The following is a 19,603-nucleotide window of genomic DNA, read 5'->3' on the forward strand; positions in this document are numbered from 1 at the left end:
GAGGAGGGGACAAGGGAAAGTAAGCATGTGGAAACAGGGATGGAATGGGCTTTTGAAACCTCAGAGCCCTCCCCTAATGACAAACCTCCTCCAACAAGGCCACAATTTCTACTCCTTCCCAAACTCTTCTACCAACAGGGTACCAAGCATTCAAATATATTTGAGCCTATGAGACCATTCTCCTTAAGAAGTTAGGGTCCACATGTGCTGGGCAAATGTTCTACCCGTGAGCAACACATGCAGCCCCATGCATGTGTTGCTACTTTTTCCCCCTCCATTTTTCAAGACAGGGTCTCTCAGTATAACAGCCGTGGCTATCCTGGAACTCACTTTGTAAATCAGGCTGGCCTCAAACTCATTGAGATCCACCTGCCTCTGCCTCCCAAGTATTCCCACCACCCCGGCCCCGGTTTCCTACTTTTAAGGGAATTTTATTTGATTAGCAGTAAGCTTCAAAAAGATAATCATAGTTGTACAGGTGGGCTTATGTTTTGGTGAGTTTCATTCATGCCCTGTCAGAGATCAGAAATCAGTGACCATGGGCTACATTGGGTGGAATTAGATATGAAGTTTGGAAAGTTAGATCCTATTGCCTGGGGTTCTTCCAGACAGTGGCTTAAGGCATCACAAGTGGATCCTTGTGCATGTGTGTGTGCATGTGTGTGTGTTTACATTTAAGAGTTCATTAGTGGGGCCCAGAGGTAGTAGTGCATGCCTTTGATCCAGGCACTCAGGAGACTGAGACAGTTAGATCTTTTTGAGTTCGAGGCTAGCCTGGGCTATTGCCATTTATTTATTTAGAGAAACAGTCTCTCTATATAGTCCTGGCTGTCTGAGATTAAAGGTGTGTGCCAGCATTTGACTGGATACCTTCATCTATCTCTGTGATGCTTTTATTGATTTCATTACATTAAAATGATTTATATTGAAAAAGTCAATTATTGGGCTGGAGAAATGGCTCAGAGGTTAAGAGCACTGGCTGCTGCTTCAGAGGTCCTGAGTTCAATTCCCAGCAGCCACATGATGTCTTAACAACCATCTGCAATGAGATGTAGTGCCCTCTTCTGGCATATATGCAGACTGACACTGTATACATAATAAATAAATATTAAAAAAAAAAAAAAAGAAAAAGAAAGAAAAAGTCGATTATTTCTTTAAGAGAGGGGGTTCAGCATTTTTCTGTGATTATCTAGGTAAACCTGTCTCATCTTTTCTGAGTAACTTTTTTTTTTTTTTTTCAAGACAGGGTTTCTCTGTGTAACAGTCCTAGCCGGCTGTTCTAGAACTCACTCTGTAGACTAAGCTGGTCTTGAACTCACAAAAATCCGCCTGCCTGTGCCTCCGAAGTGCTAGGATGTTGTGGAGGTTTTCTTGTGTCTTACCAGGTCTTTCCACTGCCTTAGCTCCAAATAAGCACATGGAAACTATATTAATTATAAAACTGTTGGCTGATAGCTAGGACTTCTTATAGGCTAGCTCTGTCTTAATTATTAACTCATTTCTATTAATCTATGTATTTCTACATGGCCTTATCTTAGCCAGAGAATGCCTGGCACATCCTATCCTTCCAGTCCCTCCATGGAGTCTCTTTCTGGTGTTTCTCTGCCCACCTTTCCCAGAATTGTCCTTGTCTCCTAGTTCTGCCTATCTTCCTGTCTCTACTGGCTATTGGCCAAACAGTGTTTTATTCATCAACCAATAAGAGAAACATATATACAGAAGAACATCTCCCATCATATCTTCTTTTCTGTCTAAATAAAGAGAAAGGTTTTAATTTTAACATAGTAAAATTATATATAACAACAGTCTGTCACGTAAAAGCTATAGTTAACAATATTTAGTCCATTAACATTTGGCAAAATTTAAAGAAAATATTCTATCTTTGTGAGTTTAACGTTTTATGTGTAACTTATCTATTATCATAACTAAGGAAAACAGTAATCATAACTATTTGTCTTACAACTCTATCAAAGACCACAGAAGAATAATATATAAACTCTAGAATTAACAGAGACATCTTGCTGCCTGGATTGTCAGTCACTCGAAGTTCTTCTTGTTTTTTCAAGTTCAGCGTTCACTTTCCTGTGGGTCCTGCATGTCCAGTTTACACAGCATACAATCAAACAGTCCAGGCAAGAGCAGTTTCTTGCCCAAATAGCTAGTCTTGCCATGTCTCAGGCAAACTCCCAAACATGTTTCTTCATTGCCCATCTTCCTCTCTGAAGTAATTGGTGTTGCCAGGAGCAGTTATGTCTCACTGTCATGAAAAAAACCCTAAACCATTTTAAATGCCGTATTCTGAAGTTCTTTGAAAGGTTTGAAGACTATCTATCCATCTCATATACATCTCTGTATATCTAGAAAACCAAACTAACATTATAAGTTTTTACTATTATAGGTGACTATATATAATCTGTATTTAATTATACATTACATTTTAAATGATTTGTTTAAATACAATACCTAAACAAGAGGAGAAATATACATGTAACAAAATTGATCTTAAATTTGTGTCAATAAACCAAAATCCATAGCAGTACCAAGTCTTCATTTCTATATCATAGTCCCCCCTTTTTTTTCTTTAGAAAGAGATTGGCTATGATCATTAACCATTTATAACCAACCCCATTTAAATGAAAAAAATTATAAACAATATTTGGGAATTTGGACATCATTCTCTCTCCAAACTGCTGTTTGGGGGCACTGTCAATACCCTGAGAAATCCCAGAAACCTGGCCAAATCCTGGCTATAATGGTCTGCAAGACTGCATCGTCCCAGCTGTTTTGGATGTTGGATCACCTAGGGTACTGCTTCAGGGGTTCTTGCTTTATCAAACTATATTAGTCTGGAAGGAACCCACAGCTTTTCACCTTCTGTGGAAACAAAAGCAGAATCTCTTTTCTGAAGTAACCTGTCCTTAGTCTTACATTTTGAAGTTTTTTTTTTTTTTGTTCTTTTGTTTTTTGAGACAGGGTTTCTCTGTGGCTTTGGAACCTGTCCTGGAACTAGCTCTTGTAGACCAGGCTGGTCTTGAACTCACAGAGATCCACCTGCCTCTCCCTCCCTCGTGCTGGGATTAAAGGCGTGCACCACCACTGCCCAGCTAAGGCATTTTTAAAATATATAAGTTAGATTAATCCTGCAGCATTTATAAGCGAATGTCTATTAGCAGCTGCTGCTCTTTCCTTGGCAATAAAACAATTCAAAGACAACACAATAATATACAGTGTCCAGACTCTCTATGTATATTCCACTTTTATGTGGCTTTTTTATTATTCTATTTATTTATTTATTTTTTACTTTTATATTTTCATGTTTTGAGACAGGGTTTCTCTGTGTACTTCTGCAAGTCCTGGAATCCACTCTTTAGACCAGGCTGGCCTTGAACTAACAGACACCAACATTAATGGCATGCGCCGCCACTGCTCATCTTCTTCATTAATTCTTACATTGCATCTGTGTGCCTCAGAAGCCATTCTTTACCTGTATTTCATTTTTTCTCTGTGTTCTTTCTCTGAGCATTTCATATGAGAATGTCTGCAAACAAGAAACAGAATTTTCCCTATCTGGAGATAGTTCATAGTGTGCTTAATTTCTTTCTGTAGACTCCCTTAGAGAATTTCTTGCTTTCATAAATACAGATTGAAGATACTTTTAAATTTTTCTCTTGAAATACAGCTCACACATGGAAACAGCACAGATGGTAACTGTTCTTTTCAATAAGGGATAACATAGCCCATTATTTCCCACCTGGATGAAGAATGAGGAAAGGATATGGACCACTATCAGATCATTGAAGGGTGACTTCTAATGAACAAGATGTTACTGTTTTGCATGTTATGTGAAGAAAAGGAAATTGCACAGTTTGGAGCATTTTATATCTGACTTTTTTTTTTTTTTTTTGAGACAGAGTTTCTCTGTGGTTTTGGAGCCTGTCTAGCTCTGTACATCAGGCTGGACTCAAAACTCACAGAGGTTTCCCTGCCTCTGCCTCCCGAGTGTTGGGATTAAAGGCGTGTGCCACCAGTGCCTGGCTCTGACTCATTTTTCTGTTTATGAAATGTTTATACATCACAGAGTTCATCATGTGTGATGAACTGTGAAGTTTGTACTGAGTTAATCTCCAAGGTATTCATTGACAGGCTATGGGTATGTGAATTCTCCCAGTTTCTTACTTAAAGATGACCACTACTGTTTCCTTTTTCCCTGGCACACCTATATGTATGTGTATCTAGGACCAGAATTTCAGGTTTTGGGTATGCATTTGTCTGATACCACTAGGTAAAAGCATTCCCTTTCCTCAAATACTCATTGTAGTAAAGCCAATTCTTTGCATCCTAGCCAGAGTAACTCATTTTGCAGCAAGCCATTTTGCAGCAAGCCATTTTGCAGCAAGTTATTTTATGTGCAAGACAGTAGCAAACCAAGCCATTTTTCCCAAGGTTGTCCAAATCAGCAGAATCCCTGATAAGGGCAAGATGGAGCACACAGACAAATATTTTTCCTGGAGTTAAGTTTTATTATGTTGTCTGAGCCTATAATCACTTCTATTGCTTTGACACTAGATGGCGCTCTGAGCTCAGGTGTATACCAGTTTTCCTGTCAGCTCAAAGCCATAATAAAATAGGATCAGGATAGCAACTTCAGGAAAAGAAGGCTGTCTATAGTTGTCTATTGCTCCCTGAGAAACCCTAGTCATCTAAAGATGAACGACTCACTTTTTAGGCTTCCATATAAGTTCCAGGTAGGACATAGGTTCTTTTTAAATTTTTCTGAAAAATTCACATATCACATATGAACCCCTACCCCAGTGAGTAGCAGCTGTCTTGGTCTTGAATAATATAGCCTTATCATCTACACCTCTTTGTTTTCCCCCCCCTACGATTATAGGGCCTAGCTATGTTTAGTTTTTTTTGCTGTTGTATTTATTTATTTGTTTATTTATTTATTATGTATACAGTGTTCTGTCTGCATGTGTGTCTGCAGGCCAGAAGAGGGCACCAGATCTCATTGCAGATGGTTGTGAGTAACTATGTGATGCTGGGAGTTTAACTCAGGGCCTCTTAACCTCTGAACCATCTTTCCAGCCTTTGTTTTATGTTTTACTTTTGTTTTTTTGAGACAGGGTTTCTCTGTGTAGCTCTGACTGTACCAGAACTCACTCTGTAGACCAGCTGGCCTCGAACTCAGAGATCTGCCTGCCTCTGCCTCCCAAGTACTGGGATTAAAGGTGTGTGCCACTGTGCTCAGCTGACTATTGATAGTTTTTGTTTCATTTGTTTGTCAGATATCCCAGGCTGGCCTTGAATTTGTTATATACCTTGAACTCCTCATCCTCCCATTCCACCTCCCTAGTGGTGGAATTTCGGGTGTTCACCCCATATATTTGTTTTTACTCAGTGTTGGGGATTCAACTCTTAGCTCCATGCCTAATTGGCAAATACCCTGCCTGCTTATCTACATCTCTAGCCCTGGTTTTATTTTTATTTGTTCTAAAATGACATAATATACAATGGCGTAATTCAGTGATGTTAAGCATAGCCACTGTGTGACCGTCACCATTGCCCTCTGTGTAAGTGTGCTTTCCTGAGCACTGAAGCTGCCCACTTCCTGGTGACTGATTTCCGTCTCTGTTCACAGCTGTCATGGTAGTACCATCTTTTCTTCCCACTTCAGTTTTAAGGTTATGCATATTCTTCAGCATCTTCTAAACCCTGCACATTTGCTTCAGGTCAGACTTATTCTGTTGTCTGAGCTTTTATAGTGTACATCTTGTTTTTCTGTGTTTTCTGTTGTTACTACCAGGACCTCACCAGGCTTGGTGTGGTGGCTCCAGGGGAGTAGGGCATGGGCTCAAGGAGTATTTTAGAGGTGGGGCATTGGGGACAAGGCCATGTTTCTTTGAGGCCTCTACCTTTTGCTGCTCTGGGAGCTAGTATTATGAAGGCCATATGCCTCTGGGATTAGGCTTGTTCAATTGGGATCAGGATATCTTTCTTACTGAACTGTCTGTATAATGAGAGCATTGTCACAAGCAGTGTATTACTTACATTAAGCCCAGTGATTTTCCTTCCCTGTTTTCCTTTTAAAGAAAAGAGTGATAATTTTATTTATTATATGTATGTATGTGTGCCTACATGAGTTCATGTGCAGGTGCCCATGTTGGTTGGGAGGCCTTTGATGCTTTATTGGAGTTACAGGTGATTGTGTGCTATAAGTTCTGGGAACTGAACCCAGGTCCTCTACAAGAGTAGTAAGCATTCTTAACAGGTAAGCCCATCTCCCAGTCTCTTTACTTCCCTTTGTTTGAGATAGAGTCTTGCTCTATGGCCTACACTGGCCTTGAACTCACTAGCTTCCTATGTCAGCCTCCTCAGCTAGCCTGGAGCTCATGATCCTCCTGCCTCCTTCTGTTAGGGTTACTGGCATGCACCCTAACTACTTCATAACAAGCATTTAAAATTTATCAGAAAAAGTGAAATTCACTCCCTAAAAGTAAAAATACTTCACAAATTTGAATGGGGCCATGTTAGTCTTCTGTGCATTGTCCCAGTTTCGGGGTATGTGCTGCTGAATTGAGCACTTGATGGCCATCTTGAATCTTCTTTTAAGTACTAGGAGTTAAGCCAATCAGTAATGGCATATGCCTTTATTTCTAGCACTTGGGAGGCAGAGGCATGTAGATCTCTGTGAGTTCAAGGCCAGTCTGGTCTACAGAGTGAGTTCCAAGACAGCCAGGGCTACAGAGAAACCCTATCTCCAAAAAGAAAAAAAAGAAAAGTATTAGAATATGAAAGGTTATTGCTGATTCTCAGCTAGAAGAAGAAGCCTCAGACCAACAGCAATAGTTGCAAGGAACATGTGAGTGAGAGGTACCCAGCCACCTAAGACTTGTCACATCAGACGTTAACCATATGGTGACTGATGTCACTTCAATCACAGTCACTGACATGTCTTCCCTAGCGTCTTAACCACTTTTCTGTTGTCTCTACTGCCAATTGCTTTGTTTTTTAAAAGATACGTTTAAATTTCACTTATTTATTTGTTTGTTTGTTTATTGTGGATATGTGAGTGCTTTGAAGAGGGGTAGACATCAGAGAACAACTTGGAAGAATTGGTTCTCTCCTGCCATATTGGTCCCAGGGATAGAACTCCCCTTTACTTACTAAGCCATCTGCCCCATCCCCATCTTAGTTTTTTCTTTTTAAATTTATTTTTACTATTGTGATTATTAGTAATATTACTTTTTCAAGACAGGGTTTCTCTTTGTAGCACTGACTGTCCTGGTACTCGCTCTATAGACCAGGCTGTCTTCAAACTCATAGAGATTTGCCTGCCTCTGCCAACGGAGAGCTTGGATTAAAGGTGTGCACTACCACTGCTGGCTTCTTTTTATTATTTTTAATTATGTATGTGTATGTTTTCATGTGGATATGTGCATATGAGTGTACATAGCCACAGAGACCATAAAGGTCAGATTTCCCTGGAGATGACTGTGAACTATCCGATATGGGTACTGGGAACTGAACTTAGACCCTTCTGGAAGAACAGCACATGATCTTAACCACTGAGCCATCCCTCCAACATCCCCACCCCCTTTAAATTCCTCTTCCTCATCATCATCATTTGCTCAGGCTAGAGATTGAGAAATGAACCTTGATTGTCTATCCAACTGTAAGCCACTGTAATTTAATATTTTATAGAAAAGAGGATGGGATTTATAGAAGACACAATCTAAGCAGAAGGTGGATGGAACCCTTTGAATTCTGTTCCTAGTGGCTCTGGTATTCTGTCCCTAAGGTGCTGGTTTGAGTCCTCATCCACAGCTCCTTCCCCAACACCCTTTACTGGTACTGTGCTTTCATGATGGCTTCTTTTGAATGAGCTAGAGAGCATTTCTTTGCAAAGGTGACCATCTTAAAAAGCCAGCTACATTTGACAAGGCAGGTATATTTGGTAGGGAGAGCCAGTGCACATTCAATACAAAAGAGCTTTTCTTACATTCACATACAGAGAACTGAGTACGGTCAGAGTGGGGCACCATTTAGCAGATGGATGTCTCAGAGGTCTTTGTCCAAGACTCCTGGTTAGCAGTGTCATCTCCTTTATTCCTCAGATCTGCTGTGGTCTACCCTCTGCTTCCCCTAGGCTTGCAGAGTTTGTAGCACAATGCATTTCAATGTCACAGGATTCTAGAGCATAATTCTTCAAGTACAAGGACTCTAAAGAGAAATAAAAATCCCTTTTAACTCTGGGTGTTGGTGGCACATGGCTTTAATCCCAGCACACAGGAAGCAGAGGCAGGTGAATCTCTGTGAGTTTGAGGCCAGCCTGGTCTACAGAGCTAGTTTCAGGACAGCTTCCAAAGCCACAGAGAAATCCTGTCTCAAAAAAACAAAAAACAAAAAAAAAAAAAAAAAAAAAAAAAAAAAAAACCAACCAAACAAAAAACCCTTTTTACCTTTTGTTGTCTGAGTTTCTCTGTGTGAATAGCAATAGCCAGCCATGGCCTGGAACTAGCTCTGTAGACCAGGCTGGCCTGGAACTCAACAGAGATCTGCTTGGCTCTGCCTCCCGAGTGCTGGGATTAAAGGTGTGAGTTACCACTACCTGGCCCCTTTTAACTTTTTGATTGGTAAAATGTTATTTGCAGAATTTTTTCTCCTTCAGAATAATGGGCTTATGCCATGTCCTCCTCCCACACAAGAACCAAGTGAAGCCAGGTTCTCTGAGGCCCGAGACTTCAAGGTATGTGTGGTTAGGATGACTGGTCTTGGTTTGCAGGGACTAAGCCATCTTGTTTGTTTATTACAGCTGCTCAAATGGAGATTAAGAAGCCCTTTATTCTTTCGTCTATGAGGCTCCCTCTTCTGGACACCAACAATAAGGTAAAGGGGACATATTAGCTGGCCATTGTTGGAATAGATCAGTTAGTTTGGCTCATGAGCAGCCAACAGCAGAGTGGCCACAACACTGAAGTGCCCATTCTACAAGTCCCTGGGTGAAACCAAACAGAGAGATGTATAGATGTAGTGTCAACAGACTTGTAGTAAGATGTTTTACACTTTTGGTTTTTTGTGTTCTTTTGTGGGGGCCTGCCACCCAGCTCCCAAGTAGATCATACAGTCTATTCTTAATTATGAATGTCTGGCCTTAGCTTGGCTTGTTTCTTTCAGTTTTTCTTAACATAAATTAACCCTTTTGCTCCTGGGCTTTCCCTTTTCTATTCCTGTATACCTTTCTTTCCTCCTTACTCTGGTTTTGCTGTGTAGCGGCTGGTCACTAGCCCTTGACATCCTCTTCTCCTTATTTTCTTGCTCTATTTATGCTCTCTGCCTGCCAGCCCCACCTGTCCTTGCTCCTGCCTCACTACTGACCATTCAGCTCTTTATTAGGGCCATCAAGCATTTTAGACAGGCAGAGAACCACGGCTTCACAGAGTTAAACAAATACAGCATAAACAAAAGTCACACACATTAAAATAACAGTACCACACAGGCTAGCTTTTGTTTTTGTTTTTTGAGACAGGTTTTTCTGTGTAGCTCTATGGATCATGTCCTAGAACTAGCTCTGTAGACCAGGCCGGACTTAAACTCACAGCAACAGGCTACCTGTCCACATTGTTAGTGAACTGTTAGTAACCCCAAACTACTTCAGGGTTAGGGCCTGTTATAGGCCCAGAGGGCTCAAGCATCACCCTGAGGTTCACTATTCACCAGAACAACTCAGAGAACTTAGGCAGCTGATATACTCACCACTTACTACAGGGATTGTTTAAATCGGCTGGGGAGCTGGGTGTGATAGCTCACAACTGTCATTTTAGCATTTGGGAGTCTAGGAGTTCATGCCTGACCTTATCTCAAAAACAAAAATCAGCTGGGGAAGAGCTCTTGGGATATTATTCAGAAGTACCCAAACCTACAGCTTCCTGTTGCCTTTTGTGGGCAGGGCAGTGTTAGCATCTTGGCAGAAATGTGTGATCACACATAGGAGTATTGCCAACTGAGATCATTCTTTAGTCTTAGAGTCCTGAGCCCTTAGCTCTGTTATGTGAATGTGCTGGGTGGGCTGTCAGTATGGCTACACTCAGCCTCCAGCTCCTCTGGAAATGGGACTGATATCGTGTGGCTTGCAGACTCCTACCTGTGGGAGGTGACTCTGGCCCCAGATCATGAGACCGTCTCACCAAGTGGGATATCTTAAGGGCTCCCAGGAGCCTAAGAAACAGGTCAGATTCCTCTTTGGCAAGGTAGATCTTTTTCAGCCCTCTGAGCACTATTGTCTTGATCAGGGCCATCTTGCTCAGTGACAGGCAGCAGGATCCTAGTTCTCCCTGAGAGCTACTGCAGTGTTTTGCTACTTCTGGGGACCTCCTATGAATCTTACTCTTCAGAAGCTTCTAACATAAACTCCAGATAATAGCCCTCAGACCTTTATATTCTGGCACAGTTGTCCCCGATATACCTGTGGCAGGGTGCTGTAGCTCATTGTGGGTTCAATGAGATATTTGCTTGGGCAGTTGGCTACCAACCCAGATCCATCCTGTTCCCATGATGCCACATCAGATGGATGTGACATGGAGTAAGCGGTAATCTCAGGAGGCCTCCTTGGATCACCTGTGTTTGACCTGACATTCTATGAAGCAAAAACATTCTCATGGGTCTGAGAGTGGGGCCTTGTGCAAAAGGCTGGGGCTGGGGGCAGAAGCCAGTGTCTGTTAGGGTACACTGGTTCTGAGTAAATGTCACTGATTTTGGCTATTGAACTAGGAATGTTTGGATGATAGTTAAAGGTCTGAGAAACATTGCCTTGGGGAAGGACCAAACATCCAGGTCAACAGCACATCACAGGAATTATGGGTGTCACACAGGAGAAGCCTGCCCTGAAGGACACCAGTCCTATAGCTTTAGGCCAGATGAACAATGCAGATAGGCTAGGTCTGTTATGTACCAAGGCTTCATGAGTGTAGGGTAAGGAGGTAAAGCCGGAGGGCAGGGTGGTTTGGAGCAGAGCTGTTTTCATAGACCTGAGGATGGAGTTTGGTAAAAGTGCATGAAGGAGGGCAATTGGTGAGATCAGGTGATTTCTGAAGGACTGGGAGGAGGGCAAGACTGTATGTGGGATAGCAGGAAAGAGGCCTTCCTTTGCAGACCTGCACATATCACAAGGTGGCTAAAAGACTGCTAGCTGAGAACTGAGCAAGTTTCCATGCAGCCATGTGTTAGGTACTGCAGCAGGTGTGAGTACAGGTGTGAGTGCATGCCAGTGTGACTGTGAGTCTGGATGCAGGGGCAGTTGTAGGTACAGGTACAGTGTACCAATACAAGTGCTGTGCACGTACAGATGCAGGTGCAGGTATAGCACAGGACCAATATGTTCTCTGTGCCCCGTCCTGACCTTCTCTTGGTTCTGGGCAGGTGAAACGAGCTGTGGTGCAGGTGATAAGTGCTATGGCCCACCATGGCTACCTGGAACAGCCTGGCGGTGAGGTGATGGTTGAGTACATTGTGCAACAATGTGCTCTGCCCCCAGAGGAGGTAAGAACTACACCAACAGACCCATCTCTTTCTGGACCTGTTGGATGCCACGCTCTTGAGTCTGTGTATCTCTTGACCACTGTTAGCACTGGTTACCAAGAAGAGCAGCTAACCTGGCAGCAGGTGGCTGTGTGTGAGCTAAGGTTCCCTTTGGTTTCTGAGTCAGGGTCTCTGCATCTTATGAGCCCACTCAACAGATACCTAATTCAGAAGCAGAGGCAGAAGACAGAAACTTTATTGTCTTTTATTCTTTTCTATTTAAAAAATTACTAAACTAAGACCAGTTTCTTTTGAAGGAGAACAAGGTAAGACATGATAAAGTAGACTGCAAGTAGTGGGTTGGGGTATGGCTCAGCAGCATTGTGTGTATAGGGTCCTGGGCTCCTTAGTGAGGAAATGAGTGTAGGCAGAGTAGTTACACACTAAACTAGTGAGTACTCAAGTTCTTAGGTTGCCAGCTCTGGGTCTGGTTTCTTGGAGCTAGCAAAGCTACATTGTCCTAAGGTCAGTTCAGAATAGAGACATGTGTTACTACTTTTCTATTGCTAGGATAAAATACCATGACCAAGGTAACTTGTAGAAGGAAAGGGATCCAGAAGGATAAGAGTCCATCATGGTAGAAAGACAGCAGCTAGTGGCAGGGATGGTGGCAGGAACAGGAAGCTGAGAGCTCACATCTTCAGCTGCAAGCAGGAAGCAAAGAGTGAACAGGAAGTGGGGCAAGACCACAGCCTACTCCCAGTGACTTACTTCCTCCAGCAGGCTCCACCTCCTAAAGATTCCAGAACCTCCACAAACACCACTACCAACTGGGGACCAAGTGTTCAGATATCCAAAGCTACAACATGCGACATTTCTCATTCAGACCACCACTGTGACCTTCTTGTACTCTGTCATTGTGGTATATGCAATACCTCAAATGGGACTCCTGTGTTTATTCTTTTAAAATATAATTTTAAAAAATTTAGGGCTGGAGATATGGCTCAGCAGTTGAGAGCACTGGCTGCTCTTCCAGAGGTCCTGACTTCAATTCCCAGCAACCACATGATTCACACCTGTCTGTAATTGTAGTCCTATAGGATCTAAAGCCCTCCTCTGATATAGACAAAAACATTCATATGTATAAAATAACTTTTTCTAGTTTTTTTTTTGTCTTACGTGTATGAATATTTGCCTGCATGTATGTATGCATAGCATGTCACTTTTGGTGCCCACAGAGATCAAAAAAGAACATGGAATTCCCTGGAACTAGAGTTAGGGATGGTTGCAAGCCACCACGTGCTGGGAATTGAACCCAGGTCCTCTGTAAGAGCAGCAAATGCTTTAAACCTTTGATCCATCTCTCAAGCCCCATTTTTTTTTTTTTTTTTTATTCTTTGGAAATTTCCTATAATGTATTTTGATCATATTTACTCCCTACTCTCCCTCTGACTTTTCCCAGACCTACTTCCTTTTCTTAGAAAATCACATTTACTTATGTGTGTGTGCTTATACATATTATAGCACATGTATGAAGAAGGCCAGAGGATAACGTACAGAAGTTGGTTGTCTATACACTTGTGGGGGAGGAGTCTTAAGGATAGAACTCAGGGTGTCATGTTTGGATGGTAAGTGTTTTCCCACTGAACCATCTTGCAGGCCCATCCTGTATTTGTCTTAAGTACTAGAGGTCATGGATAATGAGCCCACCTTTGGAGGAAGCCTTGCCAAGGTTTTGGGCCCCATAGGTCAATTCCTTCTTTTTTAAAAAAAGAATTTAGAGAGAGAGGGAGAGAGAGATGTATGTATGTATGAATATGGGTGCAGGCACACACGTGTCATGGCCTACACATGGAGCTTAGAGGACAACTTTCAGGAGTTGTTCTCTCCTTGCATCATTGGGTCTGGGACTCACTCGGACTATCAGTCTTATTTTCACAGAGAGCACTTTTACTCACTGAGCCATGTCACCAACTTTTCTTGAGTGATTTTAGTACACTTTGTAGAAGGTGACAGACATGCTGGTGCTGTTAGGGGCAGGTTTGGTGGGTGTGCCCTGTTTCCTTTTCTGCTAGCCTTTTCCTTTCTCATACTAACATGGGTGTGTGGACAACCATCTGTATTTGTCCTCATTTTGCCTCTTTCCCAGCTGGAGAAGCCAGGCCTTGATGGGGAGGACCTGGCATCAGATAGTGTGCGGGCAATCAGTATCCGCACTCTCTACCTTGTCAGCACCACAGTGGACAGGATGAACAGTGTAAGTGTGTGTGTCTTTGACTTGGGACCTGCTGCCTGAGCTTTCCCTTCCTGAGAGTTCCTGCCCTCCCCACCCCTGACCTAGGTAACAAGTCAACAGTACAGTAGAGGGAGGTCCAGAGAGAGCAGTGACTGGGCTGCTCAGAGGACTTCTCAGCAACGGCATGTCTGTCTTAGCTTGAAGCCCTCTAAAGCTGCCCTGCTCTACCGCCCTGGAGGCCATGCCCAGTGCTTGCAGTTCACAGACTGTGGTCCTCTGTCCCTCAGGTTCTCTGGCCCTACCTGCTCGAGTTCCTCACCCCAGTGCGCTTCACTGCGGCCCTCACCCCACTCTGCAGGAGCCTTGTGCACTTAGCTCTGAAGAGGCAGGAGGCAGGGGCAGATGCTTTCCTCGTCCAGTACAACTTGAATGGTATGAGGCCCAACCACCTTGCACCTGAGCCACCAGTGCTACACCCTTAAACCTTAACCTTTCTCATCTCTGCCCTTGGCCCTGCCTCTGCCCCTGCTGCTGACCTCTCCCTCAGCTGCTGCTTTTGCATGATACCCTACCCCAGCTGCCTGCTTGTGCATATGATCCCTATCCTCCCCCGCCATACCTATCCCTGCCTTGTAATAATTTCTGTGTTTCTTGTCCAGCAAACCTCCCATCTCCCTTCGCTATGACCACAAGACTGCTGGTAAGCAAAGGGTCTGTTATTATGTCCTGTCCAAGCACACTGTCTGATACTGTCCTTGTCCTTAATGGGATATTCTCACAGGTGTCAGTTTAACCATGGTTACTCTCTAGTAGAAGAGGGGGCTCTGTATGTCAGAGTTCCTGTCAGTTCTTGTGGCAGTTGTGACCCTTGCCATCATCTCATTGAGGTGCCTCCCACCCTGCGCCTGCTGCTGGCTTTCCTTCACTGCTGGGAAGCTGGTCCTCAGGTTGGGCACTGTGATCTGGGAAGTTGTCCTGCCACATCTCTACCACATGGTGCAGGTGACCCTATGCTTAGGCAGCCCCCTTCCTCCCTCTCCTTCAGGTTGTGTCTTCTAATCCTTACCTGGGAGATGGACGTGGAGCAGCCTCATTGCGCCTCCTGAAGGTTATGCATCGGAACATCCACCCTTTGCTGGGCCAGCGGTGGGAAACAACCATGCCTGGGCTGCTAGAGTACCTAGACGGTGAGGCCAGTAAGACTGAGGAGCCCATTAGTCACTCCTGACCCTACTTGTACCCAGTCTGTCATAAGGACTGGCTTGATACAGACCAGGGTTTTGTAAATCGTAAGAAATACTCTTAGCTATAATCTAAGAAAGGGCCCAGAAGTCTCTAGAGGTGTTACATGCTGACATGTGGAAAGTGGGTGCAGCCTATGGTGAGTTTGGCTACTGCATTCCTCCTGGGAGTTCCCAAAAACAAAGAGGTGGGCACTGAGAATTCCATTCATGCATGTCGGGATGAACATGCCTGGCGGGACCCCCAGCCAACTGGGTTACTGGTCATTTCAGAGCACACTGAGGAAACCTTGTCGCTGAAGGAGTGGGAAGAAAAACTTCTAGTGGTGAGAGATGGACAGAGGGCCAAGGGCCTATCTGTGTTGCTCTGGGGCATTCTGGGCCTGAGCACAGAGGGATGGGGCAGTTGTGCCTTCCAGGGGACTTATTACCCAACTTCACCTGGAGGTGTGACTAAGGAATGGGGGGTGTGGGGTGAGAACAGCCTCAAATATCCATGACAGGGTTTCTACCCTCTATCAGCTAGCATCAAACTTGAGGCACTTTGGGCCATCCTGGCAACAGAAAGTTGCCTTCCTCTACTGTCCCCAACCTAGTTCATAGTAATTTGTGCTTCAACATGCCTCATAGCTTTCCACCTTCAAAGACAACAGGGATCACATGGGGTTATCATGTGATATGTCTGGGCCTCAGGCCCTCCCACAGCCAGCCCCTCACTGGTCCTCTCATCCACAGTTCCTACGGGACACCCTGACCGTGGTATCTGACAACACATGGATCTGCCAGCTGAGTCAAGAGATGTGCAAGCAGCTGCCTTCTTACAATGGGGCACCTCAGGAGAAGGTGCCCAAGACAAGCCAGCTGGGGTCAGGGGTCCCCAGTCTTTGATCTTCCCTATCTGTGCCTTTGTCTCATGACTCCAGCAGCCCCAGCCAACCTAGGAGAAAAACAAGTGGAATTAAGAGCCTCTTCAGTACAGCTGGGATGTGGGGCCTGTTGACTGCTACATGTCCCTCATACCTAGTCCAGGGCTCACTGTTCCATCCTCATGGAACAGTGGGGGACCCTTCCTTTGTCCTGCTTGAAGTACAGCCAGACATAGTATAGTGTTGCACACCTTTAATCCCAATACTTGAGAGACAGGTGAATCCCTGAGTTCAAGGCCAGCCTCCTCTACAGAGGTAGTTCCAGGATAACCAGGGCTACACAAAGAGAAACCCTGTCTCAAAAAAAAAAAAAAAAAAAAAAAAAAGGAAAAGAAAGAAATACAGCTCTCTATTAGCAGTGAGTGCCACCATGATGCAAGTGTCTATCAGTGCAAGAGTCAGGTGCATCTGTGTTCTCTGCCTTTGTTCCAGAATTTCCTATATAAGTGCATAGGAACCACACTGGGTGCTGCTTCAAATAAGGAGGTAGTGAGAAAACACCTTCGAGAACTGCTGGAGACAGCCAGATACCAGGAAGAGGCAGAGCAGGAGGTAGGAAGCTCCTACTGCCCAGGGCTACCAGGCCATAGGCATCTCCCTTTTATCAGGCAGCTAGCCAGTGCATGCTCATACTTCTACACGTGTTCACATGTATACAGTGTGCCTTTAGGTTTATGTGCACAATACTCTGTGTATACGTGTATATGTATTGTGTATCTATGTTCCTCCCCACACAGCATGTGGAGAGGTGGGCCACTCTGACCAAGTGTGATCACACCTGTGCACCTTCCCAGGGCCTTGCCTGTTGCTGTGGGATTTGTGCCATTGCCCACCTTGAGGACACTCTAACACAGTTGGAGGACTTTGTGAGGTCAGACATGTTTAGGAAGACCATCAGCATCTTTAGCATTTTTAAGGTAAGGAGGTCACTACCCAGAATGGTGGCCTGGGGGAGTAGATCGCTATCTGTGGCTGCCCTGCTTTTCAATGTCTGTGGTAGGGTGGGTTCCTGTGCCTCTGATTGCAGCTCTCTCTTTTCTCAAGCTCAAGCCTAGGGCTGAGTACTCTCAGGCTCAGAGTGAAACAGAAAAGTACCTTGTTCCGTAGCCCCTTTGCACCCTGTATTCCCTCCTGGGCCTGGGCTCTCCTCCGAGCAGAGGGTTCCCAGAAGCAGATCTAGCTGGTGAAGGTGGCATCCCTCCAGTTGTGGGTGGTAAGAGGAGTTCTGAGTGGCAAGGTTGTATATCATGTAAGTCAGTTTTTTGTTGCTATGACAAAATTCTTGAGAAAAATTAACTTGCAGGACGGAAGATTTACTTTTCCTCCCAGTTAACTCAGTTGTTCTAAGGCCTGTGGCAGGTCAAACATGGAGGAAGGGCATGGTGAAGAGAGCTGCTCATCTTACTCACACTAGCAATGAAACAGAGTTTGCTTGTCTTTGTAACAACACTTCCCACTAAATCCGTGATGTTATGAATCCATTGATGAACCAGTTGCTTCCCAAAGGTTTCCATCTCAGATCATTCCTACTCTGGGGACATGTGGACTTTACAGACATCTCTAAACATTGCAGCACTGGGAATACTTGAGTTTTGGGGACATTTCTTATCTGAACCACTCAGGTAGAGAACTGAAAGCTGTACCCTCCTTGATGGCCAGGCTCTCCGTTGTGCTTTGTCCTGAGTGCTAGGATTTTAAGCATCTACCATAATGATCCACTCTTATCATTTTGCTCTGTCTCTAGTGACTTTTCTACTCATGGAGCCTGAGGGTTGGCCCAGATGTACAAGGACCTGCACACCTTTTTTTCTCCTCTTTCCTTTTTCTTCCTCTATATCTTTTTAAAAAGTGTTTTTAGATTTTTTTTTTCCCTGACACAGGGTTTCTCTGTATTACTTTGGAGCCTGTCCTGGAACTAGCTCAGTACACCAGGCTGGACTCCAACTCACAGAGATCCATCTGCCTCTGCTGCCAAGTGCTGGAACTAAAGGCGTGTGCCACCAATGCCCAGCTGTTTTTAGATTTTTAAAAACTTTATTTTTATGTGTGTCAGTGTTTTGCCTGTATGTTTGTGAACGATGTGCATGCCTGATGCCCAGTGAGGCCAGAAGAGGGCATTGGATCCCTTGGAAGTGGAGTTAAAAGATGATTGTGAGCCACCATGTGGGTGTTGGGAATTGAACCTGAGTCCTCTTGCAAGAACAAGTGCTCTTAACCATTATGCCATCTCTCCAGCCCCCTCTATCTCTCTGCCCCTCTATCAGGGCCTCACTACGTAGCCTTGGCTGGCCTAGAACTTGATATGTAGGCTAGATTGGCCTCAAATTCAAAGAGATCTGCCTCTGTGCCCAGAGTGCTGGGATTAAAGGTTGTTCTACCATATGTAACTGCTACCCACCTTGTTAAATGTAGACATATATATATAAGCCACTAGGGCAGAAGGCTGGTCTGTAGCCACAGCCCTGTTGTCTTCTGGTGGGTAGGCCTCTAGCTTTTCTTTCCTCTAGCTTTTCTTTACACTGCTCCTTTCCACCTCAGCCCTTTCCTGCAACCAGTTGGTTCACAATGGGCCTATGTGGGCACCTGTTCTGACCTTGTGCCATCCCTTGGTGCTGCCTCTGGTGATCCTGGCTATTCCAGGAGCCATAGAGTATAGACAGCACACTGCCAGGCAAGGCTTGCTGTGAAGAGTAGTTTGCTGAGTAACTGGTATCCTGCTGATTTCTCTGCTTCCAGGATCGAAGTGAACATGAATTAGAAAAGATGAAGAGTTGTCTGATCCTATGCTATGGGCATGTGGCTGCCCAGGCTCCCTGTGAGCTGGTGCTGGCCAAAGTGGAGTCTGATATCCTCCGCTGCATGTTTCAATGCTTCAATACCAAGGTGGGTGAGCACTGCAGCTGTCTGTATGGGCCAGTCACACAACTCCAGACTCTTAATTTATTTCACTTTTTGTTGTTTAGGTTCTGGGAATAAAGGTAGAGACCAAGGTATAGTGTATAGCAATTGTATGTGAACTATGTTTTTTCTCTTTCTCTTCTCTGGGCTGAGCTTTGGGGCAGAGCCAAACCCAGAATTCGCTGGGTTTCCTGGCTATGGTGGTCCTGAGGGAGTGTTGTGCCCACTTCCTTTTGAAGCAGCACTTCATGGAGCTGTAACATCTAAGCTCCTGATAAGGGCAGAGCAAAGCTGCTTCTGCTTCTAGGTAATAGGTCCCAGGTCACATCCTTGGAGTCAGTTGGTAGGCCACCTATAGCTGTGTCTCCCACAGCCCAGCAATAGCTCTGGGCTCTTTTGGCTCTGCTCCCAATGCTTTTGGACCTGCTTTTCTCTATACCCCAGAGAGTACCTAGGGGAAGACTAGTTAAGCCCAGACCTATTGAAAAGGACCAGAGGTTTCCTTGGTCTTGTTAACATGTTTCCCCTGTGATATCCCCATACTAACCTGACAGGCCTTTGTGAGGGACAATTGGCTCCTCCTGGATACTGGGGAGCCTTCTGGGGGTGTACTGGATTGACGAAGCTCTTTTTAGTTTTTTGTTTCCTGGCCCATAAGAGTAAGAGGGCCTGGCACTCTGTGTGCTCAGGATGGCCTCTTGTGCCTCCTGTGATATGGGAAGTTCCTTGTGGGCCAAGGCCTGAGAGCTGCCTCCAGGTCCCAGGTTCCTTCTTGGTCAGGAGGC

The 19,603-nt window shown here is 44.5% G+C and overlaps 1 protein-coding gene across 3 annotated transcripts in view; it reads left to right on the plus strand.

Moving 5' to 3' along the window:
• Nucleotides 1–19,603, plus strand: part of Mroh1 (maestro heat like repeat family member 1) — a 71,151-nt gene that overhangs the window by 31,641 nt on the left and 19,907 nt on the right. For 2 of the 3 annotated variants that reach the window (XM_051189209.1, XM_051189211.1), the window contains 12 exons: nucleotides 8,816–8,889; nucleotides 11,419–11,538; nucleotides 13,667–13,774; nucleotides 14,041–14,185; nucleotides 14,413–14,453; nucleotides 14,799–14,940; nucleotides 15,268–15,320; nucleotides 15,730–15,837; nucleotides 16,353–16,472; nucleotides 16,715–16,837; nucleotides 18,657–18,803; nucleotides 18,884–18,910. In XM_051189209.1, the coding sequence (XP_051045166.1) occupies nucleotides 8,816–8,889; nucleotides 11,419–11,538; nucleotides 13,667–13,774; nucleotides 14,041–14,185; nucleotides 14,413–14,453; nucleotides 14,799–14,940; nucleotides 15,268–15,320; nucleotides 15,730–15,837; nucleotides 16,353–16,472; nucleotides 16,715–16,837; nucleotides 18,657–18,803; nucleotides 18,884–18,910 (1,208 nt within the window). The remainder of the gene's footprint in view (nucleotides 1–8,815; nucleotides 8,890–11,418; nucleotides 11,539–13,666; nucleotides 13,775–14,040; nucleotides 14,186–14,412; nucleotides 14,454–14,798; nucleotides 14,941–15,267; nucleotides 15,321–15,729; nucleotides 15,838–16,352; nucleotides 16,473–16,714; nucleotides 16,838–18,656; nucleotides 18,804–18,883; nucleotides 18,911–19,603) is intronic. The other variant, XM_051189210.1, reaches the window with a different exon arrangement.

The sequence above is a fragment of the Phodopus roborovskii genome, unplaced genomic scaffold (assembly GCF_943737965.1).
Source record: "Phodopus roborovskii unplaced genomic scaffold, PHOROB, whole genome shotgun sequence".
NCBI classification, from domain to species: domain Eukaryota; kingdom Metazoa; phylum Chordata; class Mammalia; order Rodentia; family Cricetidae; genus Phodopus; species Phodopus roborovskii.